An 18,719-nucleotide genomic window follows, 5' to 3' on the forward strand; every position below is an offset into this window, starting at 1 on the left:
TAGGGAAGATACCTGAGTGAAGGGATGATGTGACCATATCTGTACCGAAGGAAGGTGGATCTGAAGGATGAATCAGAGGCAGAAGGCCTACTGGGGACTATTACACTTAGCTGGGAAGTTCATGATAAGAGCTTTGCATGGGGTGGCTAGGTGGCGCAGTGAATAAATAGAGCACCAGTCCTGGAGTCAGGAGGACCTGAGTTCAATTCCAGCCTCAGATACTTAACACTTACTAGGTGTGACCTTAGGCCAGTCACTTAACACCAATTGCCCTACCTTCCCCTCTCCAAAAAGCCAAAAAAAAAAAGGGATAAGAACCTTGCATGAGGGTAGTAGCAATGGAAATAATCAGTGTTGTGGACATTCCAGTAGAACCCATAACTGATTTCACAGGAGAGGTGAACAAAGCATCACATAATCATGATTGTTATTAAATATGTTATGATTAATGTTATTATTGTTAGCAACAAGAAGTTTGCTGATCATAGAGGGAAAGAACAATTCCCAAAACATCTGCTGAAAATAGTCCTTGGCCAAGTTCAAATGCAGGGCCAAAAACAGAATGATTAATGAGTTCACATTTACAAGATGCTTTAAATTTTTTAGAGTACTTCATATCTCTTATCTCATTTGATCCTCACAGCAACCCTATTGAGGCTATCACTTATTAATGGTAATATTACTTCTTGTTTTTTGTTTTGTTTTGGAGGCAATAGGATTAAGTGACTTGCCCAGAGTCAGATTGCTAGTAACTGTCTAAGGCCAGATTTGAACTCAGGTCCTTCTGATTCCAGGGCTGGTACACAGTATTCACTGTGCCACCAGGCTACCTGCCAATAATATTACAATAGTAATCTTAATTATCCCATTTTACCAGCGAGGAGACAAGTTTAGAGACTCGGTGTCTTTTCCAAGACCGCATTAACTACTGTCTGAGGCAGGATTCATACCCAGGTTTTCTGAATTCGAGTCCAGGGCTCAGTGCGCTCTGCATATGGCCTTTCCTTGAAGATAGTAAGCCAGCTAAAATAACATCTCCCAACATTTTCCAGAGACACAGGAACCACCAGCAAGTTGAGTTGACACATAGGAATTTGTCCAAACTTGTTGCAGATAGGAATCCCCAGATAACAAGAGCTCCCCCCAGCTGACCCAATCCAGAAAAGAGCCTTCATTCAGCAAGTGATTGCTGGGCGTGAACTGTGTACAGAGCCCCGGTGCCAAGCCAGTTGGAGAAGTCAAAGGTTATAAGACGTGGACCCTACTTTCAGTTCTTCCTCTGTGCAACACTGTCCCCCACAGAACACAAGATAGACGCTCTGGGACATCACGTGGGTTGGGACAGGAAAGGGAGAAGAAAAACAAACCGGACTCAGAATAGGTTCCTTTACCTCTCTGAGCCTCATGCTTCCCATCTTTAAAGTGAAAGGGTTCTGACCCACACAGGCCATTCGTCCATTCATTCATTCATTCAACAAACATCTATGAAGTGACTGTAATATCCCAAACACAATACTGGGTGCTGGTGAGACAGACAAAACGAAACGATTTCTGCTCTCAAAAGAGTTTACATTGTGTTGGGGTCAAAGCAATGTGGGCACAGATAAGTAAATAGAAAATATATGCAAAGTAATTCTGGAGTGGAGGAAGGTGGAATTATTGGGGGGGGGGGCAGTGTTAAGAGGCATTTCTTGAGCTGAGCCTTCCTGTCCTAAGTGGCAGAGATGGGGAGGATGAGCAGTCCAGCTCTGACTTTCTCTGGTCCCATGCCCACTGAGTGGAACAGATAGTAAGTAATTAGGCTTGAACCAAGAGTGATGGTGGTGAGCCAGTAGGTAGGGTGTGGTCATGCCCACACCTGGCTTTTCCAGAAGCTCCTGCTAACTGGCTGATGCCTTATTAGTTGAACTTGCTTTTGGCTTTTTTAATTTGCCTTTTAAGTAGTAACAGCTATGTAGTAACTACGCCATGCACCATCTGGCAGAAGAAGAAGTCAGCCTGAGTGGAATTCCCTTTGGGATCTCCCCAAGGTAACATGGTAAAATTTTACCTCTGGAGACAGCTTCCCTTAGATTGGGAGGCCAGTCTAAGGGCCTCAAGGCTGGAGGATCAATGGACTTGATCAAGGAAAGAACTTGAACATTCAACAGTCCAGGGAGATAGACATGGCAGTTATTATTATTGTCACTCTACAGGTGAGGAAACTGAGGAAATTTTAGTTGTCATCTCACACTTAACATCAGCTATGGAGGCATTGGAAAAGAGCAGGTTTAAAACCCTACTTCCCTTAATCTCTTCAAGCCAGATTATTTCTGAGGTCCCTCACAGCTGTACATCCATGATTCTGTGATTGTAGCACTTGTGCAGAGAGAGGCTAGGAAGATTTGTTAATTAAAGAAATGGAAGTCCTTTCTCTGTAGCTTCACTTTTATTTTGATGATAGGGGCATCTGCCACTGCAGATGACTCAGACCTCTCTGAATCCCTCAGAACCTTTGCACATAGGCAGTATTTATGGTGAAGAAGGAAGGAGGATGGAACCTTCAGAGAAAAAAGAGATTTTAATACTGTATTGATGCAAGAAAGGAAAGATTGTGGCTGTATGCTTTTTATGGGCCAAGCTTGTCTGGTTAGCTTGAGCCTGTCTGTTCTCAGGGCCCAGTTTTGCTGTGTCGCATAGAGGCAGTTCAGCTCATCACCCACCACACCATGAAACTTTCCAGTGTTTTAGTTTGAAGCATCCCCAGATGTTCCCCCAGTAGAGACACATTGTCATTCGCTGGTTAGCTTGCACAATAAAATTACTTTCATTTTGGCGACCAGACAAGAAAACTCAATCAGGGAAACTTATGGCTTGCAAAACCACCCAAAAGAATGGTTCTCTCTGCAAAAATGACTACTTAAAAGCAGCATTGTGGAAGTCCCATGCTTTTTCTTCCTTAGTGATTTACATATCAAATTGGCTCCATTGATGAGCCACATGCCTTTTCCCCCAAGTCTTCCAGATGCTCAAGCTCTAGATTCAAAGTCTGGTCACTGCTGTTACCTCTGTCATCAGGGTTCATTGATAAGGAGTCTACCCTGGCAAGTGGCAGGGATAAACCACATCCCCAGAATGGAAAAGGGGAAGGTGCATCAGGTAGAAAATTTGGGGAAGGGGCGGCCAGGTAGCACAGCGAGTAAGAGCACCAGCTCCAGTGTTGAGAAGACCTGGAGATTGAATCCCGGGCTCAGACACTTAGCACCCACCCAGAAACACCTGGCCGTGTAACCTTGAGCAAGTTACTTAACCCCAATTGCTTAGGGGCAGCCAGGTGGCTCAGCGAGTAAGAGCACCGGCTCCAGTGTCGGGATGACCTGGATCAAATCCGGGCTCAGATACTCAGCACCACACCCAGAAATAACTGGCCGTGTAACCTTGAGCAAGTTACTTAACCCCTATTGCTTAAAAAAAAAAAATTGGGGGAAAGCAAGAAAGCTGGCTTTTCCCACCAATCAGTAAAAATAGCCAAAGTTAGCATTTTCAGTAGTGCTTTATGGTTCACAAAGCACTTTCCTCACAACTACCCTGGAAAAGTAGGGTGTGTACTTACACCCTCCCCCCATTTTATAGATGAGGAAACTGAGACTCAAAAAGGAAAAATGATGAATTCAAAACTCCCACAACTTCTGGCCATCTCTTATACTGGCTCTAAGCGAACCTTCTGGAAGCTTTATGAGCCACACTGCCTCTTCCCCTTCCCTCCCCACAGTGCCACATTGTGCTAGGCACCCAGAGGAACATAAGAGATCAACTAGCTAGAGAGGTGAGACATACTTTAAACAATACAATACAGTGGGAGTTCAGAGCCCGGCACAATCCCTATCAGCAGAGGGAATCATCGTTACATCCTCTTGGAGAAGGTGGGCTTGGAGCTGGGCCTTGGGTAGAGGTAGTGACCGAGAGGGCACACCAGAGAGGAGAACGTCCAAAGCAAAGGCTCAGAGAAGTAGAGATGGTCATGATGCAGCTTAATGAGCCTGGGGTTGAGGAAAACATGTCCTTGCCCTCCACAGACTTCAGTGGTGCAGTGCAGGGAGATCAGTTCTCTGACAGATCCCATGTGTCATTTTGCCTGGGATCTCTAATGAAGGGCAGAAAGCCAGGACGAATGGAACCTACTGGGAAAGAAGGAAATCACTGACATACTATATTGTTGAGATGTTGGACAGCAAAGAATAAAAAAACCTAGCTAACTTGTAAGAGGATATTTATATCTTTTTTTTTAACTGGTGCCAGAGAAGAGATGAGGAAAAAACGTACCTCCTTTTTGTTGGACCGGCAGAAAACTGGGTATGGAGTGTTGCATACACTCAGACAAAGTTGCTGTATTTTTTGGTTTTGCTTAATCCTTTTACAGGAGAAAGCTCCATGGTGAAGGGCATAGCTTGGAGGTACAGTGATATAAAAACAAAAAGAAAGGCCTCACTAAAACTCAGAATATCTCAATAAATAACTTGACGCCACTTGGGAAAAAATTGTTCCTATGTAAGACGGGAAGAATGCAGAAAGTCAGGGTAGTTGGGTCTCCACAGTCTGCTGTGGATGTCCTTGGTGAGTGGGATAGACCAGTTAGTTCTGGCTTCTGTGCCCATGGTAGGAGCCCTAGCCCAATGACATTATAAAGGGTTATATAAAGGTTTGCCCAGTGAAAAGATAAATTATTGAACTCAGTCAATTGGAATGATTCCCTCTAAGGGGGAAAAAAACCTGCCTTTGGTGTAATATCTACAGTCATTTCTGATTCACAGTCAGGCATCTGAAGGATCAAGCTTTCCCCTCTGGCTAGATGACAGGTTACCTCCATGGGTTTTCACCAGTTATTCTAGGATTTAGAAATAGAATCGATCCTCCCGTATTTATTAAATGTCTTTGTTGCTGTTCGGTCATTTTCAGTTGTGTCCAATTCTTCGTGACCCTTTTTTGGGATTTTCTTGGCAAAGATACTGGAGTGGTTTTTCCATTTCCCTTTCTAGCTCATTTTATAGATGAGGAAAATGAGGCAAACAGGAGTAAGTGATTTGCCCAGGGTCACACAAATAGTAAGCATCTGAAGCTGAGTTTGAATTCAGGTCTTCCTGATTCCATGTCCAGTGTTCCCTCCGCTGTGCTGCCCAGCTGACATTAAATGTCTTCCTCTTGCCAAAAACTGGAGGCCATGCTTTATGTAAATCGCCTAATGCAGCTCCCTTGTTTTATATAGAGAGAAAATGAGCCCCTGAAAGGGGGCTTGCCAAAGATCACACCTATAGTAAGTAGTAGAACTGGTCTCTAAACCCAGTGAGAGCAGGATGCAGAGAACCTCGCTGGCTTTGTCCTTCCCTCTTTTCCTGAAGAGTAGCTTTATGTAAATTGCTAAATCTGGAGTCGCCAGTAATCAGCTCCTTAGAAATGGCTTGTTAGTGTAGCTTAACTGGCCATTAACAGCTGGAACAGGCAGATTTCTTGTGGGCTCTTGTTTAAACAGTCACCTGCCACCCAGAGCTCTGAGTTCCCTTTTAATGAATTGAACCGAGGAGGGCAGGGCTTGGACGCTCAGGAAGAAATGGTCTCCTCTAGCTGGGAAGTGGGCTTCCTTGAGGGCCGTGGAGGAAGTGGGCCGGAAGCTTCGGCTGCCAGTATGGACAGAGTGTGAGCAGTGGCCCTCCTGCCAGAGGAGGGGAGCTGTGCCACTTTGATAAGCTCCCAGCAATGCCTTAGCTGTTAGCAGGGCTTTACTAAGTGAATTGTGGTCACTTCTGGTTTCCTTCCTTTAATTGCCTTTGTGAAAGCAAAAACCAATTAGAACCTGTGGACTTCCACGCAAAAAGCCTCATTGGGGCACTAAAATGATCCTTCAGCCTTGCTCAGAGACCTTAGGAGAATTGTACTCTGAAGGAGGCCGACCTGCACACAGCCCCAAACTCCAGATTACTAAAGGGTCAAGAGGCAGTTCTGTGTAGGGCCAGTCAACAGCATGACTTAAAAATAAATGAAATTTTTATCGAGGAATATCTCTGCTCTTCTGTGTTCATTGGGTTGGTCATAATCATCTTTCTAGCCTAGTTCTACCTTACTTTCCTTCCCAGACTCTATAATGCAACGAGACTGGCCTTCCTCACACATCTTCCATCCCCATGCATTTGCCTTGACTCTAATGAGCTCCTTTCTTACCTCCTCTGCAGAGAATCCCTCCCTTCCATTAAGTATAGATTAAGTGCCACTTTATACTCCAAGCCTTTCTAGATTCCCCCAACTGCCAATGCCCACCCTCCCTGAAGTGTCTGGTATTTATTTTATATTTGTTCTTTTTGTGCTTGTGTACAATGTCTTCCCCCATAGAATTTAAGTTTCTTGAAAGCAAGAACTGTTTCCTCTGCATTCCCACATTGTATTCTCAGCACTTTGCTGGGAATAGCACCTAGTAAATATTTGATAAGTGCTTGTTAATAGCTTGATAATCTTAATTGGAGGTTCCCCTGACAAACTTGGAAGTGAACTTGAAAGTGGTGCTAGCGAAGCTTGCTTCAGGGTCCAGAGGGGAGAAGAGACCTTGGCATCGCCATCTACTGCTGGCCAAAACAGATCTTATTTTAGATCATTCAGCGTGTCTACACTGACTTCCTACTGTGTGCCCGTCCATGTGCCCAGGTTCACAATTGGAAGATGTCTTGCCCTCCGGGAGCTCCCAGTCTTCTGGAGAAATAGGACTCAGTATGGTGATTACTGTGCCCCACCCAGATCAAACTCACTGGAAAGCATGTCAAATCTCAGTTCTGTAACTTACTGCCTTGAAGGTCCCTTCAAGCTCTGAATCTTATTATTAATATAGTGTCCTGCAAATCCCATGGGATTGAACCTGACCACCCTGTGTGGCTCAGACTCCTAAGGGCTCCTAGGTTTTACATAAGTGATCTGCCATTAATTGGGGAATACTTCCTGGAGGAGACAAGATGTTTAGCAGCAGGAGTCCTAAAGCAGCTCCTGCCACGCGCTGGGACAGAGCAGTTAGATTCTTTCAAGTAAGACCAGTTCTAAGGGTATCTGGTCATAAGGTTGGGCCCTGCACCAGACCAGCTGCCCCCTGTAAAAGTGCATGTGGCCACCAGGTAAGCTCCCAAGTACTTACTGTGTGGGACAGACCAGCCTGGGGAAGGGTTTGATCCCTCCGTTCACCTTCCTTCCTCTGGGTAGGTGTGAGTATATGTGGGGGGGGGGGGGAGGGGAATCTCCAGACCAATGTTCTGTGCTTTGGGTGGAATCCAACATGTGCCTTTCTCTCCTGGCAGTGTTCCATGCCATCCTGCATCACTGCATTCCACGTCACATGCGCCTTTGACCACAACCTGGAAATGAGGACTATATTAGCCGATAATGATGAAGTCAAATTCAAGTCGTTCTGCCTAGACCATAGCAGTGGGGCTCCTAAGCCGCCTGAGGAGGCCCGGGGAATAAGGGGAGAGGCTGGCTCCGGGTCTGAGCCCAGCCAGGCTGCCTTGGACTTGGAAAAGGTGACCTTGAGGAAACAGAAGCTTCAGCAGTTGGAAGAGGCCTTCTACGAGCTTGTGAAGCCTGAAGAGGTGGCAGAGAACTTGGACCTTTCTGAGACCCTTGTGGATTTTGTCTACCAGTACTGGAAGCTCAAGAGGAAATCTAACTGCAACAAGCCCCTCTTGACTCCCAAAACCGATGAGGTGGACAATTTAGCTCAGCAAGAACAGGACATCCTATACCGGCGGCTCAAGCTGTTCACGCATCTTCGGCAGGACCTGGAGCGAGTGAGTACCTGTGGCCACCCCAGCCCCAGCCCCAGCCCCAAGCTCTTCTCTGGGACCACTGTTTGCTTCAGCCCTAAGAGTGAGGGTGGAGGAAAGGTTGCCACTGGTCCAGGAGACGACTCCTGATGGATGGTTCCCGGGGACTTCCCGTTCTCAGGGCAAAAGCTGTGCTCCGTTTCTGGAAATGGAGCTCTGTGCACTTAGAAGATTATGGTGTTTCAAGGTAAAGGGGACTTTAGAGATTCTCTGATCCAACCCTCTCACTTTGAGGATTAGGAAAGGGAGGGGCTCAGAGACAGAAAGTACCAAGTAAATTGTATAAACAACAAATACTTCTAAGAAATAGTAGAATTCTCACATGTCAGGGCTGGAAGGAACCTGACACGTCATCTAGTCCAGCCTCTCATCCTCCTGAGTGGGTTGGTGCTTCTTAATTCTTAGTTGCCTGAGAGGGATGGGTTCCTGGGGCCCTTCACTGGGTTTCTGAAGCAGAAGGAGAGTAAGGATTAGAAGGGTAGGAGGCAGGAAGACCCGAGTTCAGATCCAACCTCAGACACTTACTGTGTCTGACTTACTGTGTGACCCTGGGCAAGTCACTTAACTTCTGTCTGCCTTAGTTTACTCAATTGTGGGATAAAGTGAAGATATTAACAGGCATAATAATAGTACCGACCTACCAAGGCTATAATGAGGGTCAAATGAGATCATATTTGTAAAAATGCTTTGCAAACCTTAAAGCGATAGATAAATGCTAGCTAATATTATTCTTAATCTCCAAACCTGAGGAATTTGTGCTATTCAAAATAGAGGAATCAAGTTTGTTAAAACTCAAGTTAAATAAGTACAAAAGAAAATGAGAATCTGAATCTCTGTGGACCCCAGCTTGGATGAGGAGCTCACAGTGATTTCCGTTTACGTTTGTATGGAACATTCTGCTTTTCAGAGCACTTCAACATCAGCTGCTTTGGAAGGCAGGACAAGGGTTTGTATTTCTCCATATTAAAGATGGGGAAGTAAAAACCTAGAGAAATGGCATGGCTCGTCCGGTGTCCTCTAGTTAACTTGTGGCAGAATTGGGAAGGAAAGCTCATTCTGCCTCCCAGATGCCCAGGTCCTGGCCAGGAAACAAAATTGGCCCCAGCTTCCCCAGGTTTTTAGCAGTTGGATTCTGCTACAGTGACATGAGGAGCCCCTATCCCAGCCTCTGATTTTACCACTAGGAACCATGACATCATCCCAGTGTGGCCACATGGTGGACCAAGTCAGGGAATGTGCAGGGGGAGAGGGACAACTTGAGCTTCAAAATTGTGGCAGCTTAAAAAAAAAAAAGAAAGTATATGACCATCAACCATGTGTCTGCTGGTCTAAGGTAGAGAGCCAGAAACCAAGTGGGGAGAGACCTTAAGTTGGGGGGGGAGGGGAGAGCCAGCCAAAGAAAGTTATGCAATTTATTTGCTATACTAAAAATTATTCATACCCTAGGCCAGGGGTTCTTAGTCTCTTTTTGTATCCTGCACCCTTTTGGTCTTCTGGTGAAGAAGAGTGTTTTGAATAAAATAAAATACATGGAATTACTAAAAAAAAAATTAGTGGCAGCTTAATTCTGCTGCCAAGATTCTGGGGCTCACAAATAGGAGCTGTGAAGTCATTCTCATTTATTGAAACTAGCCCAGGCTGGAGCTAGTTACTGGGAGTATGGAAATAAACGTGGTGCAAACTCAGGCTAAGGGGACAGGGCGGCAGAAAGTTTGGCTGTCCCAGAGGGGCATGTATAGAACCTCCCCCATGGCTACAAAAGGCCTCCGCCCCCAGTCTTCTGAACTTAGAAACTGTGGGAAAATGAAAGCAAGAAAGAGAAACGTGGAGAGCGGGGAGAATGGGGGAGGGAAAGAGACATGAGGAGAAAGGAGAGGAGGGGAAGAAGGAGAAGAGATAGATGAGAAGGGAAAAGTAATGAAAAGAGACAAAAAGGGAAGAAATGGCAGAAAGTTGGGAAGGGGAAAAAAGAGAAGGGAACGTAGATGGGAGGAGAAAGCCAGGGAGTGCCGATGAGATAGGGAAGGATAGGAGAAAGACGTAACAGAAAATGTCAGGAAAAAGGGAGGAGAGACTGAAGGAGAAGGGAGGGCAAGAGAGATGAAAAAAAAGGAATAGGAAAAAACGAGGATCTGTTGAAAAAGGAAGGATTTCATTATGAGATATTTTGTCTGAGCGGGGGTACTGGTGTGGCCACCCTAACCCAGGACAAGCCCGGACACCTGTGGTAGCCCAAAGAGCTGCCATGCCAAAGAGCTCATCCACCACAGCCTCCCTGAAACCCTGTTGGCCTGTCAGGTAGGGATGGGGCATTTAGAGGGAATAAATTCCAGACTGTGCGTTAAGAAAGCAGCATGAGACAGTGGGGAAAGCCCTAGACTTTGAGTAAGAAATGAGGGCTCTCTTCCCAGCTACATCACTCGCTAGCCTTGAGCAAAGTCCCTTCCTCTTGCTGAACATCATTTACCTCCTGTGAAAGGAAGAGAATGAAGGAGGTCAAGCTGTTCTCCAAAGGCTTTTCTCCCCCTGATATTGTAATGCCATGAGTGTGGGCTCTCTACAATGCTGCTTTCTAGGAATGGCAGAGCTGAATATCCATTTCAAACTGTCTAATGTTAGATCTCAGCCAGAGGAAAAATGATTGCCTGTTCAGTGTAACCCAAAGTGGCTCTCTGCTCAGGGGATGTGTAGGTACCAGCCCCAAATCGCCCATTTCATTCATTGCGTCTGGGAAGGGCTCCAAGAGCACAGAATGCCAAAGACACACAGTTACTCCCCAGGCAACCGCCCCCCTCCCCCCGGGCTTCCTCCTGCTTGAATGGGAGCCTCCTTTCTTGGTTGTATGGAATGAGCCTTATACTGAGGGTTGAGATTTGGATTTTAATGAGACAATAAGCAAACAAATATGTGCAAACTATATATGAGGGAAAATGGGAAATAAAAGAAGGAAGGCATTTGAATTATGAGCGAAATGCAGGGAGAGCATTCCAGGCATGGGAGACAGGCTGATGAAATTCCCAGAACAGAGAGATGAAGTGTCTTGTTTCAGGAACCACAAGAAGGTGAGTGTCACGTGATCTAAGAGTACCTGTAAGATACTAGCAAGGCAGGAGGGGGCTAGATTAAGAAGGGTTCTCAATGCCAAGCCGGAATTTTATGTTTGGGAGGCAGTGGGGAGCACTGGACTTTATTGAGTGTCCGGGGGAGTGGGCAGTGACGGGATCAGACTGAAGGGTGGGCGGATTGGAATGGGGAGAAATCTGACACAGGTAGACCCAGCAGCAGGAATCTAGGTGTGGGATGACAGAACCTGCACTCAGCTGGTCACAGTGTCAGAGGAGAGAAGGGAGCATGTTTGAGAGATGTCGTGAAGGTGAAATCTACAGGTCTTGGCAACACATTGGCTATGGCAGGTGACAGACAAGGGTGACACATAGATTGGGAGCTTGAGGGACTGGGAAGATGGTGTTGTCCTTGACAGTAAGAGGGAAGAAAGGAGCAGCTAAGTGACACAGTGAATAGAGCACCAGCCCTGGAGTCAGGAGGACCTGAGTTCAAATCTGGCCTCAGACACTTAATACTTACTAGCTGTGTGACCTTGGGCAAGTCACTTAACCCCAATTGCCCTGCCTTCCCCCCTCCAAAAAAAAAAAAGACAATAAGAGGGAAGGATAGGTTGAGGTTTAAGGGGGAAAGATAAGGAGTTCAGTTTTGGATATGTTGAATTTAAGATGTCTACTAAGCATCCAGTTTGAGATGTGAAATTAGAGGTCAGCAGAGAGTTTAGTACAAGAAAGGTAGATTTAAGAATCATCAGCAGGAGAGATGGTAATTAAATCCATGGGAGCCCATGAGACCACCAAGTAACGTAGTGAGAGGAGAGGGCCCAGGACAGAACCCTGTGGGACACCCACAGTTAGAAGGCATGACCCAGGTGAGGATGGGCAAAGCAGACTGAGCAACTGGTCAAATCGATGGGAAGAGAACAGGGACCTAAAATCCTGGAGAGAAGAGAGCGTCAGAGTCAGTCGGTAAACATTTATTAAGCACCTACTGTATGCCAGGTACCGGGCTAAGCACTGGAGATATGTAAAGACTTAAGACAACAAGAAATAGTGGCCCTAAGTTCTCAAGTCTTCCAGGATCTCTAGATATTGCACCAAATGATCTGGATTCAAATTCCCAGCTCTATGAATTACTAACGTGCAACCTTGCTCAGTAAAAATAACTCTAGTTTCTCATAACCATTTAAGATTTAGAAGACTCTTCTTCATAATTAGAAACTAAATCATAAGGAAAAAACATGATTTTCCCAGGACCCTGATCTTCTGACTCCAGGACCCTTCCTACCGTAGCTCAGAGAGCTCATCTGTAAAACGAGTACTTTGACTTTGATAACTCTGGTGACCCCTTCCAGCTCTGACTCTTTTTTTCCTCTCTCTTCTTCACCTGTAAAGTAGGGATAATCCTACCTGCCTTGCCTCGCTTTGTCTAGCTACCCCAACAGCAGTTTGTGAAAAGGAAATAAAATGCTATCTCTAAAGATGCTTTCAAAAGAAGGTACTATCAGCAGTAGCAGCAGCAGCATTACTGTTTTAAACTGTTTAGCCAAGAAGCAGACTGGCCCCAGATGAGGCCAGCAGGCCCCTTCCTCCTCTGACCTGGCCCCCTCACCACCACTACATTTCTTCTCTCCTTCCTTCTGCTTTCCAGTTGTCATTCTGGGCTTTGCATTGTCTCGAGCCCTGCCCGTGGCACTAAGTCACTGATGTGGCCCGTCATGAAGAAGCCAAGGAAGGGCTGGAAAGAGCATTGAATAAGTAGAGAAATAGGGTCTTACTTGTTCTGGGCAGGGCCTGGATACTGGGCTTAGTTATGGAGAAGATGAGCTTAAAAAAGCCTGCTTCCCGTATTGGGGCCAAGACAGTTTACAGGTAACTGTGATGCAGAGCAGGGTGTGATAGGCCATGAAGGGGAACAGATAATAATTCTGTAAGGGTTCGAAGATTGTTTGATGGGAGAATCAAAGAAGGCTCCATGGAAGAGGGAATATTGATGCTTGCCCTTGAAGGATCAGTAGAGTTTGAGCAAGACAAAGCAGTAGATGCATTTCAGTAGAGGGAATGTTCAGACCAAGGTGCCAAAGCGGGGAGCTGTATGGTATGTTTGGGGATCCAGAGAGTTGTTCAGTTTGACTGTAGTACTAAATTTATGTAAAGGAATGTATGGAATGGGAACTAAGGCTGAGAGTAAATGTGTTCCTTGTAAAGTACATTTTTATAGATTAGGTCCCCTCTTAAAGGTACTAAAGGAACTCCCATTTGAAGAAATCTTGCAGTGAGTTTTTGTGGAAAAATAATCATCACCCAAGTTTATCTTGGTTAAAACATCATTATATATTCCTTTTTGTTTAAAGCAAGGAATTTGTATTAAACCTATATCAGGCAAAAGTATATTTTTAGGGAGGTGAGTGATGGACTTAGGGAGACTTCAGCTAACATTGGACCCTGGTTTCTCAGCATGTGGGAAAGGAGGGCAGGGGAGAGAAGGGCTGTAGCAGTGGAGGACACTCTGGGGATCGACCAAACAGAAGAGACTTCAGGTACAGCCTAGTGACTGAGTAGGCTTGTTGTCTAAGGAGCCTCCAGCGAGGTTCATTACCAAGATGGCCACACAGCAACTCCCAAAGACAGTCCACTCAGTAGTGGAAATATTACTGTCTGCTTTGGGAAGGGGGTACCCACATAGACAAAAATCATGGGTCTTTAAGTGTTGAAGTAAATAAGAGTAATGAAGGATCTAGAAAAAGCCCATGCTAAACAGAAATCTATCCAAGAAGACTTTTTTTTTTTTGAGGCAGTCGAGGTTAAATGATTTTCCCAGGGTCACACAACTAGTAAGTGTCTGAAACCAGATTTGAACTCAGGTCCTCCTGACTTCAGAGCCAGTGCTCTGTCCGCTACACCACCTAGCTGCCCCCCAAGAATACTTTTTGAAGGATTTCACCTTCCATAACCTCTTACCAAATGTGCCTTAGTCTGTTAGCCACTTCTGTTCTCCCTGAAATGTTCTGCTCGCATGTTAAATTGTACCCCACTGTATACTCAATCCCATGCTCACCTAAGCTAGAGTTATGCAACCTGCCCTCAGAGAAATGGTTCTCTTTGAGTGCATTTAGCCAACATCCGGCTGCATTTTGGGGCATCTAATCATATCTGTATTTTTAGGAAATAATCATTGTCTCATGCTACCCAGACACTGGGTGAGTCCTGCTGGCCAAGGGCCAAGGGGTGCTGGTCTGGGTCAGTCTGGTAATCACTCCTTCCTAAGCTCCCCTGCCCATCCCATCTTAATCCAAGACTTTAGAGGAAAGATTTCCCTGTGAGAGCCCACCCAACTCTCAAAGTATGGTTCCTCCTTGACTGCCCTTTCTTTGGCTTTGGGCACCACTGGCTAGAGAGACTCTTTTGGTTCCTGTTTCTGCCACAGAACCAGGAAGTCACCTGGAGGAGGATTGTTTGGGGTCTTCTTTCTATATCAGTAAATTTCCTCTAAGGGACATATTTGATGGGAGGCCAGTCTTGGAATCAAGAAGGCCTAGGTTCATATCAACCCTTTGAACCATACTTGGCTGTGGGACCCTGGCCAGGTCTCTTCACTTCTACACCCCAGGCAACTCTCTAAGCCTCCCTCATGCTTTTACGTGAGAGTGCACCAGTGGGAGTTTCCACATCAGTCCAGACCATGCCCCAAAAATCATTCTGCTAAAAATGTCCACTCTCTTGCCTCACACATTGTCATGAGACACTCCATGATTTCTCTGCTTCCAAAATAATTCTGTAAACTTAGTAGTTCATCTGTTACAAATAGGAGACTGGAAGAGATAGGTGACAAAAGGTATTTAAGGAAGAATTGTGCATTTCATACAGGAAGCTTGCTTTGCTCCCATCATGCAAAAGAAAACTAATTTTTGGCAAAGGGAGAGGGTTGATAGTGATAGATAGTAAGGCATAATTGTGAAGATTCTGGATGTTTAGAGTATAACCTTTGGTACGTGGCCCTGAGGTTGAGGCCCCTTGTAAAAATACCTCCACGTTTATCCCCCACCTCAACATGAAAATCCGTTCCGTTGCCTAAAAGCATTCTACTAAAGGTTTATTCAATACAATACAGTTTACATTTTTTATTGAGTGTCCGTTATATGCAAAGTCCAAAGACCTTCCCCCGAAAATTCTGTTGGGGGAAGAGGAGATGGATCGCTTAAGCAAACATATAAATGTGAGATAATTTCCAGAACAAGATAACATTAACAATGAGGCTGATTAGGAAAGGCTTCCCAAAAGAGGTAGTAATGGAATCAAGCCTTGAGAGAAGCTGAGAGTACTGTAAGGTTGAGGTGAAGGGGGAGTGAGCACATCCCAGGATGTGGAAAAGCCTGTACAAAAGCATGAGCATAGGAGATGCAGGGCCAAGTTTGGGAGGCCCCAGCTAGTCCATTGGAGTTTCAGTGTGGAGTGTGTAAGGAGGAGTTAATGGTAAAATGTCCGGAAAATTGTTAGCCTGGAGACAATAGTGAAAGGCTTCGAAGGTCAAGCTAAGGGATTTGTTTTTATCCTAGAGGCAGTAGGAAGCCATTGAAGATGCTTGATTAGTAACATTGAAAGACTTTACTTTAGGAAAATTCTTTTGGTAGCTATTGAAGGATGCATTGGAGAAGGGAAAGACTGGAAGCCGGAAATCCAATTGGGAGGCTACTGCAGTAATTTCTAGACAAGAGGTGATAAGGAAATGAACTGGTTTGTCGGCCATATGAGTGGAGAGAAGAGGGAAAATGCTAGAATTGTTCTGTGTGTGGAATTATCGTGGCTTGACATGGTATGGGGTGGGGGTGGTTGAGAATAACTCTAAGACTGCAAACCTTGGTAACTGGAAGGTTTGTAGTATATTCATCAGAAATAGGGAAGTTTACAGAAAGGATAATGGGTGCTGTTTTGACCATGTTGAGTTTGAGATGCCTGTAGGACATCTAAGTGGAGAGAGCCATTGGGCAGCTGGTGATGCCAGACTGGAGCCCAGCAGGTTTAAGGGCTATATATGTGGGTTTGGGAATCATCTGCATTACAATGGCAATTGAACCTATAGGATCTGATAAGAGTACCCAGAGAGATGTTATAGAGAGAAGAGAAGAAGAAGGTCCATTCAGGTCAGAGTCTTGGGACCAAATAGGGTTAGGACAGGTTTTAAGAGCCTTCCCCCATTATTATCCATGGTTTATAAAATGCAGATTGCCCCGGGAGAGGTCATTGCTTAAGCTTGTATCAGCTCAAACATAGATATTAAAATGGGGAGAGACCTTAATGATCGTCTAATCCAACCCTGTATTTTATAAATGGGGCAACTGAGGCCCAAGGGAATGAGAGAACATGCCCAAAGTCACTCAGCGACTTACCAGCTGTCATTATTAGAGCTCAGGTCTCCTGACTCCTCCATTCAGGACCCTTTTCCATCCTGGACAATACTGGCAGACAAAGCCCCACGGGAGGGAGTAAGAGGGAGTGGGATCAGACCAAATGCAAACTTTAGTGGCTTCATCAATGCCTGGCACAGGCTAGTCCTGCTGTCACTTGGATGCTCAGCCTCCAATCTATAACTCAGAAAGAGCATCATTCATCACATTCTCTGGCTCCTTTCCATTCCCTCTTCACTGTGCGTCTTAATCATTCCCACAGTGAGGATGTTTATCGGTTATTTACATCACACATCTAGGAAACTCTCATCCATAGAGACATTTGCCGTTTGAGTATGTTATTGTGTCCTGGCCCCTAAGGCAGGAGCAGTCCAGTGCTGGGGAAATGGAGAGAAATGTGAGAGGCAGAGCCACTTTGGCTACCGAGGCAGCAGGAGGAAAAAGTGGAGCATGATATGTCACTGTTAAGCCCACAAAGGCTCCTGAGAGATTACAGCCTAAGTACTGTGTGAAGGCTAACAAAAATGGGCTTGCTGAAGTGTCTGTGATTGGCAGGCAGGCAGGCTGGGAGAGGATTAGTCAGAAAAGGTGATTGTGGATATCGGGGGAGGGTGCTGGAGAAAGGCATATTCAGTCAGATGTCAGCATGCTCTGGAAGGGAGGTCTCCTCTTTGAACCCCGCTTGTTTATTCCTTTTTCTTTGCCCCCTTCCTGCCATTCATGGCCAGCATTCTGGGCCCAAGCCTCCTTGCAGATAGAGTTTGCCAGAGGGGCAGGGATCTGGGGAAACACTCCATATCAGCTTCTGTTAAATCCCACTGTACCGTCCCATCTCATGGTCAGATTATTCACTCTCCTAAAAAAGTACTGAAATAGAACTAGGCCCCAAAGAGAAGCAGCTCTGAAGGCAAGACTTTGCCTTCTGTCCTTATAGACTTGTTTATTCATAACTGAAAAAAAAATGCATCCCTTAAAGCCAGCCCATAACAAATACTCTGGTATAACTGAGCAACTGTGTCGTCCTTCCGGGGAAGGACTTTTATCAGGGTGTGTGTCTGTGTGCGCACGCGCTCTGCTCCCACAGAGCTCTGCTTAATCAGTGACTTCCTAGGACCAAGAAGCAGCTGGAGTGTTATTCCAAGGACTCAGCAACAGATGGTTGATGGAGGAGGTAGAAAGATCTGGGAGCAGCTTTGGGACAAGAGCTCCTTGCTGAGAACCTGCACTGAGCAAAACCCCACTGGGTAAAGTTTGTGCATCATCCCGTCCCCGGAGCTAGGGAAGAGTCCAGAGGTTCTGCTTGATTGTGATCACACACACACACACACACACACACACACACACACGTTTCCCACCAATCATACTTAAGATCCAGTATCCAGGTCTATTGGCTTCTCTCTACCAGGACTATAAGAACTATGCCAATCAGACGTCTGCATCTGCTAGGACTTGGTCATCTCAGCTCCCAGAAAACTGATCTTGCTTCATGGCCATGGGACCCTGGGCCTACAAGCTCCTTGGCCCACTCCCCAAACAGGAGCCCCCTCCCCACCCATCCAACCTAGAATCAGCTCCGAGGACCTTCACTTGGCTACCCTTCTGCTTCACACTCTGAATGCCTCCACTTTGCTTTTACTTACTCACCCAGGGGCCTGACCGCCACCAGGATGATCCCCACTCTTTAAATAATTTCCTAGCAATAGCTCTCTTAGCTATTATTTATCAATTCCCTCCTCACCCCCCAGGGTTTGGTTTGGTTTGGTTTCACATGAAAAACAAAAATTGTATTAAAAGTCATCTTTTGACAAGAGGAATTTATTGTAATAATGATTGGTGATTATTTTTTACACTGTAAATGCCAAAGCTTTAGTAACATGGAAAGACATTAAAAAAGGATTTACAAACTGTAAAAGTACATGCAGGGGTAGAGACACATAACTTTAGATAGCAGCCCACCCCTGTGGCCTTCTGTAGCCAGCTGTCTGCCTCCTTTCTTCCTCCCACCATTTTCAGGCTTAACATGTTCATGGTGTATTAGCCTAAGAAGTAAAATCTCATTGCTAGGCAAGAAGGAAAGTAAGCCAAAGGTTTCAGCCAAGGGTTGCCCTTCATCACCAGTCAGTCAGATGTATATTCACTTGGTATTTACCAGGGACTATGTCCCCAGCTCTGTGATGCATCTTGGCAGAGAAAGGGTAAGCAGGAGCTTTTGTGATCCTATGAGCAGGCTTTTGTTTTCAGGAATCTCACAGTTTGCTTAGAGAGAGAAGATCCCACAGAAGAAACCAAGAATGATACTGGGCATTGTGTGTCGGGCACCAGACTGGGGGGCATAGATGGTGCTAAGTGCCCTTGGAGTTCAGAACAAGGAAAGATCATTGTAGAGAACTGTCAGAAAAAGCTTCCTGGAGGGGACAGGA

At 45.6% G+C, this 18,719-nt stretch overlaps 1 protein-coding gene across 8 annotated transcripts in view; it reads left to right on the top strand.

Moving 5' to 3' along the window:
* The window catches only part of JADE2 (jade family PHD finger 2), a 196,068-nt gene that overhangs the window by 153,700 nt on the left and 23,649 nt on the right, over positions 1 to 18,719 (top strand). For all 8 annotated transcript variants that reach the window (XM_069091849.1, XM_069091848.1, XM_069091853.1 and 5 more), the window contains one exon: positions 7,308 to 7,796. In XM_069091849.1, coding sequence (XP_068947950.1) covers positions 7,308 to 7,796 — 489 coding nt within the window. The remainder of the gene's footprint in view (positions 1 to 7,307; positions 7,797 to 18,719) is intronic.

This window comes from Petaurus breviceps, unplaced genomic scaffold (assembly GCF_028583685.1).
Source record: "Petaurus breviceps papuanus isolate PSGF00001 unplaced genomic scaffold, PetGlider_PUasm1.0 189, whole genome shotgun sequence".
In the NCBI taxonomy this organism is placed as follows: Eukaryota; Metazoa; Chordata; class Mammalia; order Diprotodontia; family Petauridae; genus Petaurus; species Petaurus breviceps.